Raw genomic sequence first — 14,919 nt, forward strand, 5'->3', positions numbered from 1 at the left:
ACCCCCCCCCCCTTAAGTTCTCTGAGTCCTAGTTCCTAAGAGTTAAAGTAAGCATTTTCTATTCTGAGTGAATTCTACACAATTTATAGCAGTGAACCCCAGTCTTCCCATTACTGTGGAAATCTTTCACTTACTCCAAATAAGAATGTCCTGACCATTTGCATAGAGATCAATTTTAACCATTGGGAGGGAAGAAGATACCAGATGTACAGGACAGGATGCTGAGCAGGTATGTTTCCATTACCTGCCACTAGGGGCAGCAGCCCGGCAAGGAGCCCAGTAGGTGTGAGGCAGGGTCCTAGGCTGTGTGGAGTATGGTCTCTCAGGCTCTTGCTGCCCTACTCACCTTCAAGAGAAACACTGTAGGGACAGCGACCTTGGGAGGGAATGTCACCCCATCCTCTAGCAGGCATTACTTTGAAAACACATTAGTAAGACCCTTAGAAAAAGTCTTCTGATGATAGCAGGCCTATGGTGGGAGAGATTGCCTTCCCATGAAGCACTAGTGAGGTCCTGTAGTATTTTGGTAGGTAGGAAACTGAAACTCAAGGTTGTGCTCAAGGTCACTGAAGCCCTCTACTGACAGGTGAGGACAGATTTTCTGAGCCCTGAATATTTGTTCTCTATTTTGTTTCATCTATTAACTCTTGACTGTTTAGTTTAAGGAAACAAATACAAATTCTTTTATAAGGGCCTCCAGTTGCCTCAAACCGTACAGTTTGGAAACATGCTCCAATGTGTGGTCATAGCTATAACAAAATGAGATATTTTTTTCTGGAGACAGGATCTCATGAAGCCCAGGCTAGCCTCAAACTCATTATGTAGCTAAGGATGGTCATGAGTTCCTGATCTTCTTGCCTCCATTTTCCAAGTCCTAGGATTATAGGCTGCACCACAACAACTGACAGGTTGTTCTTTTTTCTTTCAAGAAAATACAGTATATCTATTAATCTTTGAGAATTTTATACATACCTGTGTAGAAATTGATCATATTCACCTTTCCACTTCTTTCTGTAACTCTGCCTAGATCCACCCCTCCTATGTTCACACTACTGCTCATGTACACGAGTGTGTGGGGCCATCCACCAGGGTATGGTGTACAGGCAAGGGCCACACTGTGAAAGAAAGCTGACTCCTCCCCCCAGTAGCCATCAACTGTCAATACCCCTCAGCGAAGGGTAGTGGTTTTTTTAAACCCCTCCCCCTTCTATGTTACAATGTTGACTGCCTTGATCTTGGGCAGGACTTGTGCAGATTATCACAGCTCTTATGAGTTCATGAGTACATGTCCATCATGTCCAGAGGACACTGTTTGTCCTGATCTTCCCATCTCTCTGACTTTTACAATATTTATCCTCCTCCTCCTCTTCCTCCTCCTTCCCTCCTTCTCTCCCTCTCTTCCTTCCTTACTTCCTCCTCTTCCTTATTTTTCTTTTTTGTTTTTTAAATTTTATTCGATGTATTTTTTATTTACATTTCACATGATTTCCCCTTTTCTGGTCCCCCACTCCCCGAAAGTCACATAAGCCCCCTTCCCTCCCCCTGTTTTCCCACCCACCCCTTCCCATTTCCCTGTTCTGGTTTTGCCCTATACTGCTACACTGAGTCTTTCCAGAACTAGGGGCCACTCCTCCGTTCTTCTTGTACCTCATTTGATGTGTGGATTATGTTTTGGGTATTCCAGTTTTCCAGGCTAATATCCACTTATTACTGAGTGCATACCATGATTGATCTTTTGAGATTGGGTTTCCTCACTTAGTATGATGTTCCATCCATTTGCCTAAGAATTTCATGAATTCATTGTTTCTAATGGCTGAATGGTACTCCGTTGTGTATATATACCACATTTTTTTGCATACATTCTTCTGTTGAGGGACACCTGGGTTCTTTCCAGCTTCTGGCTATTATAAATAGGGCTGCTATGAACATAGTGGAGCATATATCCTTATTGCATGCTGGGGAGATGTCCCATGAAAGGCTGAACCCTCCACAGACATATAATTTATGTCTTTTGACCAGTTTGTGAGTTTCTGCTTTAATTGCTGTCTATTGCACAAAGAAACTTCTCTGATAATGTTTGAGTGCTACACTAATCAATTGGTATGGAGAAAGATACAATTTTACAGGGCAATTTGGTCTGTGTTCTTTTAGCATAATAATGGCAGTAAGTCTTATCAATTCCCAGTCATGCTTTCTCAGCCAGATTTACAGGAGGCATGTGTTATTTCCTGTGGGCTGGGCCTTGAATCCAGTCACAAAGTACAATTAGTTACTTCTACAACATTCATGCCACTGTTATACCTGTGGGAGCGCCATGCTATGCTGGCTATTGTAGCTCACAGGGCTCAGAGCCGAGTCAGATCATTGGTGGCTTTTTCTCCCTTAGAAGCATGCATAGCATCTTCGAGTTCTATAAAAGCCACATCTAACAGATTCTAACTTTTGTTCTACCTTATATACAAGTATTAAAATATCATGATGTAATTCATTATTTTGAACAATTAACAGATACCAACATAAAATATTTATATATATCTGTCTTTTCTTTTTGTATGGCATTCATGTTATACCCATAAATTAAAACTATGAAAATGTAACCAGATAAAAAGCATTGTATTTTAATGCTAACTTTAACCATTACTGCTATGTATAAATCATTGAGCCAAATTTTATTTCCTCCTTTGCTTCCACTGAAAATCCCATTTCACTGCAACTGCTTCATCCAAAACACTTTTATTTTCAAGAGGTCTATATCTATTTGGACAAATACCAAAAGGTATTGAAAGGTTGTGTGGGCCTCTGTGAAGGAGAGCTCTTCTATCTGGATACACACATGCAGTTCCCAGTGAAAGCAGGCCCACGGTTACTGGAGTAATGGGAATGTTCAGCAATGTTCTGAATGCCGTTAGCACATAATTAGAAAACATTTGGTTGCTATTTGTAGTTCTCCAAGAATTGCCTTGACTTCAAAACTATTCTGCCATGACAGCCATTCCTATCTTTAAAAAAAGAAAAAAGGGGAAAAAGGCTCTTTATACTTGGCAAAAGTCTTCCTAAAAAGAGAGCCTGCCTTCCTCTTAGTGTGAAACTCCCTCGATAATGTTCACAGCCTCTGTGATCTAAATCGGAGAGCCAAGGACCTCTTTCACCTTCTAGCTGGAGCTTCTGAGGTATTGCATATTCTGTGGCTGATTTTTTATAATCACTGAGGAGGAAGCAGAGACCACAGGAGGTTGTCAGAAGCAAGGGGAGGGGAGAGGGGAGCCTCAGACAGACAATAGAATTATCCAAAATAGTCTGTCTTGGTGCCTACTGAGTAAAGAGGAGCATTTGTGCCTGGCTGGCCTGTGATTGACCTCTGTCATTCTAACCTCTGTGCTTCTCAGTGTCTGTGCATGTGCACGTGTAAGTGCAAGTAGTACATATATGTTCATGTGAATACAGAGGCCACAGGGCAGCTTCAGCTGCCGTTCCTTGGGTGCTGTCCAATTTGTTTTTTTTGAGACAGTCTCTCGCTGGTCTAAAGTTCACCAAGTAGTCGGGATTGTGAGCGCACTGTGCATGCTGTGGTGCCCAGACTCTTTAACTTGGAGTCTGGTCTTGATGCTTACAAAGCAAGCACTTTACCAGCTAAGCTAGGCCCCCCAGCCCATTCTTTCCACTTTAAAATCATCCTTGCCCTCAGCTCTGGTTTATTTTCTAGGAACTTACATAGTGCTTAGGGCAAGCTAGGAATGTTACTTTGTTGCAAATTAGTTCCAAGTCTCTCCCTGTTCTCAATGGAGGTGGTAGTTAATGGGACCTATAGGGCTATGGCAACATTGTAGTTAAATTCTTTCACTAGTGGATTACTGACATTTAAAAGTATAATGGACAGAAAGTTAAGTCCTGTTTTCTAAGCTTCCCACCACTCCTTCCTCCTGCATGGGTTCCCTGGGTCAAAGAGCCTTGGAGCAAGGGTGGGGGGAAGTTGTGGGACAACCCGATGTCTAGGGAAGCAGGTTCAGACGAGCACTTCCGCCACAGCTCCTGTCAATCTCAGGCACTCAGGTGGGAGTGGGCTGCCGTCTACACTCAGCCTTTCCACCTCAAACGCTGTCTGGAGTCTAGCTGTGGGTGGGCTTCCTGGGTGGGCATAAGAAACACCCACACAAATGTATCCATCCTTCCTTTCTGTTTCCCTCCTCTACACAGACCTCTCTCTACAGCAGTGGTATTCTGTATCCCTGAATACAGACAGAATTGCCAGAGGCCAATCAGGTATCAGGGCGTGTTCTGATTGGACAGAACTGAAATCAGTCCCCATAGAGTTGTGTGCTCACTTTCCAGGGGAGGGAGATAGTTTTCATTATTTTACTTTTCTCATAGGTGCAACAGCTTTTCCTTGTTGCTAGGTAATTATCTTTATCTCTGAAAACATGTGGAAGTTGGGAGGGAATTGTCTGCTGCAACTCCTAAGGAATTCTCCCCCGGGCGGGCGGCTCCTGGCAGCTCCTGACTGGCAACCTCTACCTGCCCATCCTCTACTGTCCTTTCACTAGAAGGCCTGGTAATAGGAACCTCTCTGCAGGATTTAATAAAGAAGTGCATCCAGTTCTGCTTAGTTATAATTTAAAATCCTCCTAGCAAGTCACTGTGCAGGCAACAATTTCTGAATTTTGTCTTTTGTAAAGTTGCCTTTTCTCATCAGCTATTTATGACAGGTACCTATCCATTCACGTGATGTTGTCTAGCAACAAAATAACCAACAGAGAGGTGGCCTAGTGAGGTGTTTCAACACATAATGCATGCAGGCACAAAGACCTGAGTTCAGATCCTCAGAGCCCATGAAAAACTGGGTGTGAACACACATGTGTGCCTATAACCCTAGTACCAGGAGGAGGAGCAAAGACAGGATGCCTGGGGTTTCCTGCCTGCATCCAAGGCTCAGGTTCAATGAGAGACCCTGTCTCAAGGGAATAAAGCAGAGTATGGCCTCCACCTGTGTGCATGGTCACATGAATCTATACATGTGCATACACACCACACATAACACATGTATGCACACATGCATCCACTCATGTACACATACATGAATGCACCACAGATACCACACACCTACATATGCACTCACATACATATGTATATGCACACACCACACACACATGCATGCACTCATGCACATACATGTACATACACACATGTATACACAGATGAATAAATTCATACACACACTTGTACACATACCACACACATGTATACACACATGAATACACTCATACACACACTTGCACACACCACACATATCACATACATGCATGTGTACACGCATACATATGCATGTGCACACACCACACATGTACCTGCTCATGCATGTGCATAGACACAGGCACACATATGCACACATAACTGCACACAAATTCACACCTGCAAAAGTGTGTTCACATACATGCACACACATGCACACACATGCACACACACACACATGCATGCATCCAATAATATGAATATCTCCCTTATGCCTGGGTTTGAAGCCTGGACCTGTCTCCTCTTTGCCACATAGCATCACGTGTACTGTTTGATGTCTTAGACTCCAGTCCTTCATCTGCAAACTGGAAAACAGTGCCTTCCAAGGATCCAGAAGATTCAGTGACACACTGCCTGGGAGGACAGTTTGCATCAGAAAGCAGAGCAGGGAACCTGGACAGAAAAAAGCCTTTGTAGTTCAGTGTCCTGCAAAGGCAACTTGGGATGGGTCCTAGTCTGGGGAGGTCTTGACACTGGCACCCTGGCGCTCCTAAGGGTTATTTTCACTCAAGGCATTACTAGATGAAACCACTGTTCTAGACAGGTCAAGGTGATAACACCAATGTTGAAATTCAAAGTCAATTATACTAAGTCAGAAACCAGGGCTGGGGAGACAGTGGCAATTGTGGTTACAAGTCATGCCTATGACAAAAGGTGACTAGGATTAATGAAGGGCTTGGTAAAGAAAGATAAGTGAAGACATCATTTAACCATTCAACCAACACTTCACTGAGCACCTACTAAGCTCCAGGCCTTTCCCTAGGTTCCACTTAAAGTCTTTACTACAGAAGTTGGTCCTGTGACTCTCAAAACCACACCCAACAGCAGTTAAAGGGGAGAGTCACCTTGAGAAGCTGCGTGTTCCTTGTGGCAGTCTGTGAACACTGGCTTAAGAGATTTGGGTTGGAAGCTTGACAGGCACACTGGGTCCCTACCAAAGTAAGTACAGCTCTGTAAGCATCTGTCATAGGAAGAAAGATGGGCTAGCATGCCTCTGCCAGTTCCAGCTCCGAGGACTTAGCTGGTGGCTGCTGCCAGGGTTGCCCTCAGCTGCCCTGATAAAGCTGACAAAGTATTGCTGTCACAGGCCACAGAAGTGCGTTTGCTGCACTGTATTGTTTTCCAAAGACAACAAGAAGCTCCACTTAAAATAGCCAGTCAGAGGCTGCTCGGGCTTGTAATGCTTCCACTGTGGCTATCGAGACAGCAGAGGGAACAGCTGACCTCTGCAGGGGACAATTACAGAAGTTCTTGTTCAAGGTTATGTACTCTGGCAACACATACACCTTTCAAAATCATTCTGGGTCATTTTTAGCTTCTGGGATTAAATGATTAATAGCACCAAGACCCCTTTCCCATGGAGAGGGAGTACACAGAACCTACATGGAATACATGACTCCCTTACCCAGTTATGTATCCTCTGATCTCACAGTGCTTTTCTGTCTTATGGCAGCATGGTGTCTAGATGTTTAAAACGACTTAAGCTGGCAGAAGACCCTAGTTCAGTTCCCAGCACCTGTATCAGGCAGCACACAACCATTTACAATTCCATCTCCACGGGATCTGACACCCCCTGGCCTCCATGGACACCTGCATACACATGGTACACACACACACACACACACACACACACAGAGAGAGAGAGAGAGAGAGAGAGAGAGAGAGACCCTACACAGTGTGTAGCCTAACGAATGTGTAGCTTTGTGTGCTGTGTTGTGCTCTGTCTTTATTTGCTCCGTTTTGTTTGTGTCTGAGACTGGGTCTTGCTCTGTAGCTCAGGCTGGCCCAGAACTCTAGAACTCTGGTAAATCTTCCAGCTTGCACCCCTCCAGCTGTGGATTACAGGCAGCACCACCACGCCTGGCTCTTCCCATGCTTATGTTGATTCCGTACCCATGGCATTTGCTAAGACATTCTAAAAGGAAACTGTGGACTCACTGGTTTAAATAAGAAACATGGACTGGGACCAGTCATTAATTGTCAGCTCACAGGGGTCTAATTTAGGACCTGGAAATATCCAGTAGCCTGGATGAAAATGAAGGTCAGCATCCAAGAATAATCCAACAATACCTACGTGACAAATGATGGTGGGGACTTTTTGGTCAGGGAAGTATTTTCAAATGCCTTAAGGATATTGAAGTTCTGAACCAACTTTGACAAAAAACAAAACAAACAGAAAAACCCCATAAAACAAAAAACCACACTGGATCATTTTAATCTATGAGCCTCCAAGTAAGGACCCATGTTAGTTTGTTTGTACTGCTGTGATGAACACTCGGATAAAAGCCATCTGAGGAGAGAAGGTTTGTTGCCTCTTACAGACAGAGTCCATCATTGAGGGAAGCCAGAGCAGGAGCCCGAGGCAGAAACCTGGAGGCAGGAGCTGAAGCAGAAACCATGAAGCGGTGCTGCTTAGAGGCTGGCCTCCACGGCCTGCCCCACCAACTCTCTTGTACACCCCAGGCCCACCTTTCCGGGGCTTGCTTTGCCCACAGTAGGCCAGGCCCTTCCACATCAATCACTAATCAGGGAAATGTCCACAGTCGACCTGAGGGAGGCATTTTCTCAGTGGAAGTTCCCTCTTCCCAGATGACTCCAGCTTGTGTCAAGTTGACCATAAACCTACCTGCACAGGAGCTTTGAAGGCCAGTTTGGAATCCTTAGTGCTTAGTGGTTACAAGTCTGAGAACAGGTGACTTTTGACACTAGGGTCCTTAGAAGGCACAGCTCCATAGCAAATGGGAGTTGGCTGTCCCATGTGCAGCAGGAAATCACTAAGCACCCAGTGGCTACTCTCTGCTAAGTAATCTAAAAGCGCCTTACCCTTACATAATATCCTCTGTCTCTCTGTCTGTGTCTCTCTGTCTCTCTCCCTCACACACATACACACACACACACACACAGAGGGGGGGAGAGAGGGGGAGGAAGGGAGGGAGGGAGAGAGAGAGAAAGTAGGGAAGTCTGAGCTCTGTTGAACAATTGAATCTATTAAAAACTTAAAACCTCATGTTAGCCAAACCTTGGAACTTAAATTTTGTATTTTTCCCCCCTTAAAACCCATTACCTTGAGTTCTTGCCAAGGATGAAGTACTTCTCTAAACAGTCTATTAATAGGATACTTTATAGGATTTCCTAAGTCTTAATTTTCTATTAAGAGCAACTTATATTTAGCCATAAATTTACTTGATAATTTTGTTTATGAAAATACTATTTTGTTTATGAAAAATACTCTAGGTGTATATAAAGTAGCAGGTCTGAGACGGTGGGGATGCCGGGACTGTGGGGATGCTGGGACCATGCTGATGCTGGAACCGTGGGGATGCCGGGACCGTGGGGATGCTGGGACTGTGGGGATGCTTGGACTGTGGGGATGCTGGGACTGTGGGGATGCTGGGACTGTGGGGATGCTGGGACCGTGGGATGCTGGGACCATGCTGATGCCGGGACCATGCTGATGCTGGGATCCTGGGGATGCCGGGACCGTGGGAATGATGGGACCGTGGGAATGGGTGGTAACTTGGTTGCCCACACTTCTCTCTTTATGGCTTCATGCACTTAGTCTCCTTTTCCAGAGAAACGTCTCCACAGACCCACACATCCTTCCCGAGAGCCATACTCTCCTTCATCAACTTAAATCCTTCTGAAGCTCAGGTGTTTGGGATCCTTGGCCAAAAAGAACAAAGGCAGACAGGCAGGATCCCCATTGTTAAAGGCTTCCATTGCCTTTGAAGAAAATGATATAAAAACGGAGCCAGATGTGGGCTTGGGCCTCACTTTAACCTGTTTGTGGACAGCCAGATCCTTACTCAGATGTCAAGGGAAAGGTCCTGAGGCTCACGTGTCCCGGGCTGGGCTTTGGGGTTGTGTTCTGCCTGGTTCTGTCTTTCCATTGGCCAGTTACCAGCGGACCTTACTTCCTTAATACCACTCCATAGCCCCCTATTTCTGATTTGGACAATCATCCCAGCACCACGCGCCAACTCTCTATACTTACCAGCAGCTGCTCCAGAGATGTGGAAACAACTTTCCCAGCCGCTGAGGAGACCTGAAGCTGGCAAGTAGGAGCCAGGAAGCCTGGCTGGCTTGATCAGAAAGATGGGAGCCACCCAGCAGGACCCTCTCCCCCTGCTGCTTGTCCAGCTCCACCGCCTGCTGTCAGGCTATGGCTTTGTCCAGAGAACAGGGGTTGTTGCTGTAGAATATACCAGAACAAGCAAGCCAGCTGGTGTGGGGTGATATAATCTCACCTAAGAGACTGAAGGACTCTTGGCCTTCCCACTCATTCTTCTCTCTGGCTGGGCTCAGGCACATCTGGGTTACCTGCTGTGTTTTGGGGGAAGCTCTGGGCAGGGCATGCTGGATCCCAGAGGTTTAGATGCCACCTGTGAGACTAGAGAGTCACCCCACCACCACCATCCCCCCCCCACCCAGACTGAAAGAACTGAAGGCTGAATGGCCACACGTGTGCACAGCCCTGCCTGTGCCTCAGCCCTCCTTCAGCAGGGGATCAGAATGTCCCCTCTCCCCATGTTGTGTAGTAACTTCCATCATAGCCCTGTGACATATGTGCATCAGAGGCAGGAAAGAGCATGCTCCAGCTGAGATTAAAGAAGCCAAGGTCTATTCTTAGCTCTGCCCCTAACCAAGGAAGGAGAGGGGCCATTGATAGCTTCCCTCTACCAGGCCTTGTGTTGTGCAGAACCTTGGAAGGCAACATAGCAGGTGGCATTTTTATCAGTAGCTCACAGATGATGGGGGTTCCAAGGTGGCCAGGAACCCAAGTCTTCCCAGCTCCACTGCCTGTGCCCGCCTCCATTACCCATCTCCTTAGACCTCCTGCTTCCTGCAGTGAACTAAGTGCAACTCCAACAGCCTCTCTAAGTCCAGCAGTCTCCATCTTTGAAGTTTATTTTGCAAAAAACAACAAAACTCTAATTGTCCTTCTTCAAACCACTGCTGCCACCTAGTGATAATTATTAGAAACATGGGAAATTTCAGTTCAACTTGAATTAGAGTTCCCATTTCTTTGAGGAAAGGACTTAACTATGAAGCCATTAGGAAAAAAATCAGTTTTCCAGTGCTTAGGGGAAGGAGGGCTGAGTAGGTGGGGTTCAATGTGTTCAACTCAGTGTTGAAGTTCTGCTATGATGCTATAGTGGTGCCATTTTCAACCTTCCAAACACAGATTAGCTATGAATGTCAGCAAGACTCAACGGTGATGGAGGTTGAGCATGTTGGGGTGGAGAAATAGGAAGTCTCTGCACTCTCAGTTTTCCTGTGAACTTAAAACTTATAGTATATTCCTTTTTAAGATGGGGATGCTACAAAGTATTGTAGGTGTGCATGTACATATATGTGTGCAAATGTGTTTGTGCATGCATGTGCACGTGCGTGTGTGCATGTGTGTGTGTGTATGTACACCAGAGGTCAATGTTGGGTGTCTTCCTCTATAGCTCTTAAATATATTTTTGAGACCGGGTATTTAACTGAGCCAGGAGCTCACCAGTTGGATGGACTGACTGGCCAGCAAGCCCTGGGATCTGCCTGTCTCTTTCCCTGTCCCCCTAGCCAGGGTCATAGATGGACACCGCCCATGCTGGCCTTATGCAAGGGTTGTTCTGACCTTATGCTAGCCTGGCTGGCATGCTGGCCGAGACATCTCCCACGCCTCACTGCTTCCTAAAACTGCCCATTTGCCTTACCCTCCATACTGTGGCCTTTCTGTGGGAAGACTGTGTTTTAAAATAAACGCTGTGGCTTTCCATTTTTATCTTCATAGAACATTACCAGATATAAGATTTAAATATTTATGATGACATATCAGGCATTTGGTAATATGCCTATTATTACTTTAGGACTACTGTCTTATACTCACAGTTTAGAATGGACCACACTTTGCAAATTCTTATCCAGTGGCTAGAGAGATAGCTCAGGGTTAAACGCACTTAATGATCTTGCAAAGGACCCTAGTTTGATTCCTGGCACCCATATCAGGAACCCCAGGTCCAGGGGGTTCCCATGGACCCACATGTGCCTGTACACATGTGGTACACATAAACTCAGCTGAGAGCTCACATACACAGAAGTAGGAAAAAAATCTCTAAAAGAACCACGTTCTCACCCTACTATTCAGAACTTATATTTTTAACTCTTTGGATACATAGTTTCAGTTTTTCACATTCTAGTGGTTAAGAAAATCAAACAACTGGGTCATGTGAGGAGACAAATAAAGCCTTCCTCCACAGGGGGCAGTTTCTTAAGAATTTCTTTTGGTTTTCTCCAGAAATATTCTATTCTGGGAGTAGAAAACCAGCGATCTTTTTAAAGTACATTTAGTTAGAACGAACACACACACACACACACACACAGGAGGTGTTGCAAATGTATTTCTATAGTAAAATTTTGGGTATGAATTGTTGGGTCTAAAGCCAAGGTAACAGCTGTCCAAGATGCCCAAGAACACCTCCGGTCAAAGAAACAGGATATGTTAAGATGCGGAGGCAGAGAGGAACCACAGCCATCTCTGGATGGATTTTCAGAGTGTTTTCAAGATTGAGGCTTGTGCTGTGGCTCCAGGGCCAGAGGTTGGTGGTTCAGGTCTGGGAAAAGAAGAAACTCTTGGCAAGAGACAGTTACAGGTATGGCCAGAAGAGGGGGCTGTTCCTTCACTTTGTACATGGGACCCTGTGTCTTCTTCCAAACACAGCCACTGAGTGGCCTTGCCTGGACACTGCTACTTTCCATTAGTCTAGTTTGTTAGGACACAGTGGCCACTGCCAGATGGTGGCGTGTGCTATTGTTTCCTCAGACACATGGATTTTGTTTTTGTTTTTGGATTTTTTTTTTTTTTTTTTTTTTTTTTGAGACAGGGTTTCTCTGTATTGCCCTGGCTGTCCTGGAACTCACTGTGTAAACCAGGCTAGCCTTGAACTCAGAAATCCGCCTGCCTCTGCCTGCTAGAGTGCTGGGATTACAGGCGTGCGCCACCACCGCCCAGCAGGATTTTGAATGGTTGTAGTGTTGATGTTAATTTCAATGAACTCTCCCTTTATGTGTCCCTGTGTAAACACATATGCATTCTGCTGCCTTGACACTGCGGCGTGTGGAATGATCTGCGTGATCTAAGCACCTTTAGTAACAGCGAGTATTATTGAAGGGCTACTTTTGACAGGCAAGACCGTGGTGCAGGACCAGGCCAGCTAACGTGATGTTCATACTCTGCCACACTGTGACGGTCAATATCGATTGACAGCTTGACAGGATTGAGAACCCCAAGAATATGGCCCTCTGGGCATGGCTGTGAGGGACTCTCTAGATTGGGTTGACTAAGGCGGGAAGACCCACCCTAGTTTGTGGGCTGGGTCCCTGAGCAACATAAGAAAGAAGACAGTGAACTGAGCCCCCATCTCTCTCTCTGCTCCCTGACTGCAGTGCGGTGTGACCAGCTGCCACGTCCTCAGGATAAAGCCGTGCTCCCTTGAGCTGCATTTGCTGGGCTTCTTGTTACAGCAGCGAGAGAAGTAGCTAACACACGTGCCTTCCAGGAATCTGTCCAAGACAGTTGAAAGCTAAGGAATTAAGACATTTAACCAATAGCAGAAAGGCTGGCTTGGGTAGAGGACAGTGCTCCAGGGAACACCCACAGAGATGGGGGGATGGGGCCTGGGAGGACTGGGAGGGGTCCCAGCACAAGCGCTTAGCTGATTCACATATGCCCTCAATTAAATAAAAGCCTGTGAGTGCTTTCTTAATGTCCTAGCCAAGATTCAATAATTAAATAGTCTCTAGGCCAACTGGACCCCAAAGGGTGCCTAACTCCTGAGGAGCTAGGAGGTGAAAGACATTCATCTGCTGAGATCCACTGAGGTCCAAGCAGCTGCCTTGCCACGTGAGGACAGGCCCCGAGGGATTTAGTGGAGAAGATTTTATACAGGGAAATGAAGCCGTAGTTACGGATGTAGTGACTGAAGAGCTGGTTACACCGTGGGTCCCGGGGACCGCTCCTCCTTGGGCTTTTCAAGGGAAATGGCAGTAACCGTGGGTTGCTGCTCTCTTCCAGACTGTGCCGGCTGTGGAAGGGACATTAAGAACGGGCAGGCACTGCTAGCTCTGGACAAGCAGTGGCATTTGGGCTGCTTCAAGTGCAAGTCCTGCGGGAAGGTCCTCACCGGCGAGTACATCAGCAAGTAAGTCTGGGTCAGAAGAGCGTGGGTACCGGCTCTGCTTTCCGGGGTGGCCCTCCTCCCTCGAGCATGCCAAAGCACATTTCCGTTTTGCATCAGTATAAGCTAGTTGCTATAAGATTTGTTGAGGTAACGCCATTGTTCTGCTTTTTCATGCCGTGGCTGCTGTAAACTTAATGGACTATTAATGGTGCCCCATTTAATAATTAGCAAAGTGGTATACCCTACTGTGTAATCAATTAAGCACCTCGCCATTGTCCCCTTTGCTATTTTTGTTTACTATGCGATGCTAACATAGTTTTCCTCTCTTGGGCTTTAGACATCCTCCCAAAACCCATATTATCTAGGCACTGAGCCAGGCAATACCAGAGCTACAGAAGAGCTGTCAGGGTGAAGGTTCATGCTGGAATCAGAGAATGCTGGTGGTGGACTAACCAGAGTTATACAAATCTGTGGAGGTTGGGTGGATTTTTTTTAATGTGCTCTGGTCATGAGGAGGAATCTGCTGTTCTGTATCTTTTTGTGGCTTTTGAGATTTTCCCCAACCAGGGGATGAGGAAATAGCTGGATGAGAAAGTTTAGACCCCAGAGTGCACAAGGCCTGGGTTGGGTCCTTAGAAGGACTAGAGATGTAATTCAGTTGGTAGAGTGCTTGCCTTGCTTGCACGGCACCCCGTGTGTTACCACTGTATGAAGGTGGGTATAGAAATGGCCTGTTCTGGTGGCCTTGGCTTCTTCAAGAGTTGGAGGCCAGCCTGGCTATATAGGACAAAGGTCAAAAACTAAAACAAGAAACACAAAACCTACCCAATTATATTAAATTATTCATTCAGACAAAGTGGATGAATTTAATTTCACAGATCCATGAAATGATTGAGAAGGGAGCTTGACTCTCACCGCCCAAAAATGTGGGCGGTCTAAATAGGTCTGGGGTCAGATAAGCACTCCTGTGAGAGACTAAAGATCTCTACAAGTGGCTGTGATGAGCAGCCTAAAGGACAACAGAAGTGTCTGTCTGTCTTTTAAATGACAGTGAAGACTGCCATTAATAGGCAGAGTGGACGCTCAGATTTGCTTTCCGACTGTTCTGCGTAGTAACGCTCAGGAAATGGCGGCTTCACCATACGCATGTGAGGTGAACGCAGCTGCTGAGCAGAGCCTTGTTCTAAACCCCCAGAGCCAGAGGGACCTGAGCTGAGGAGGTGATGTTTGCGGCTGTGGGGAGGCTCTGGTGGCCTCTGATTCTGAGAAGATGGTGTGGGGAGGGAGGTAAGATACCCCGGACCTCTCAGGCCGGCTCGTCTGAGGGTTATTTGGGCTGCAAAGAGAAGAATCCTGGGATCTCTGCTCTTTAATTCTGTGACAGCCAAGGAAGTAGGTGAAGTAGCCATTTGGTGGTTCGGTGATTTGTCTCTCTGGCCTGGAGAACCACCACTGGCTCCCTGGCCTG

At 46.1% G+C, this 14,919-nt stretch overlaps 1 protein-coding gene across 5 annotated transcripts in view; it reads left to right on the plus strand.

Moving 5' to 3' along the window:
* The window catches only part of Ablim1 (actin binding LIM protein 1), a 283,728-nt gene that overhangs the window by 171,007 nt on the left and 97,802 nt on the right, over positions 1-14,919 (plus strand). For all 5 annotated transcript variants that reach the window (XM_052182746.1, XM_052182763.1, XM_052182756.1 and 2 more), the window contains one exon: positions 13,346-13,472. In XM_052182746.1, the coding sequence (XP_052038706.1) occupies positions 13,346-13,472 (127 nt within the window). The remainder of the gene's footprint in view (positions 1-13,345; positions 13,473-14,919) is intronic.

This window comes from Apodemus sylvaticus, chromosome 1 (genome assembly GCF_947179515.1).
Source record: "Apodemus sylvaticus chromosome 1, mApoSyl1.1, whole genome shotgun sequence".
In the NCBI taxonomy this organism is placed as follows: Eukaryota; Metazoa; Chordata; class Mammalia; order Rodentia; family Muridae; genus Apodemus; species Apodemus sylvaticus.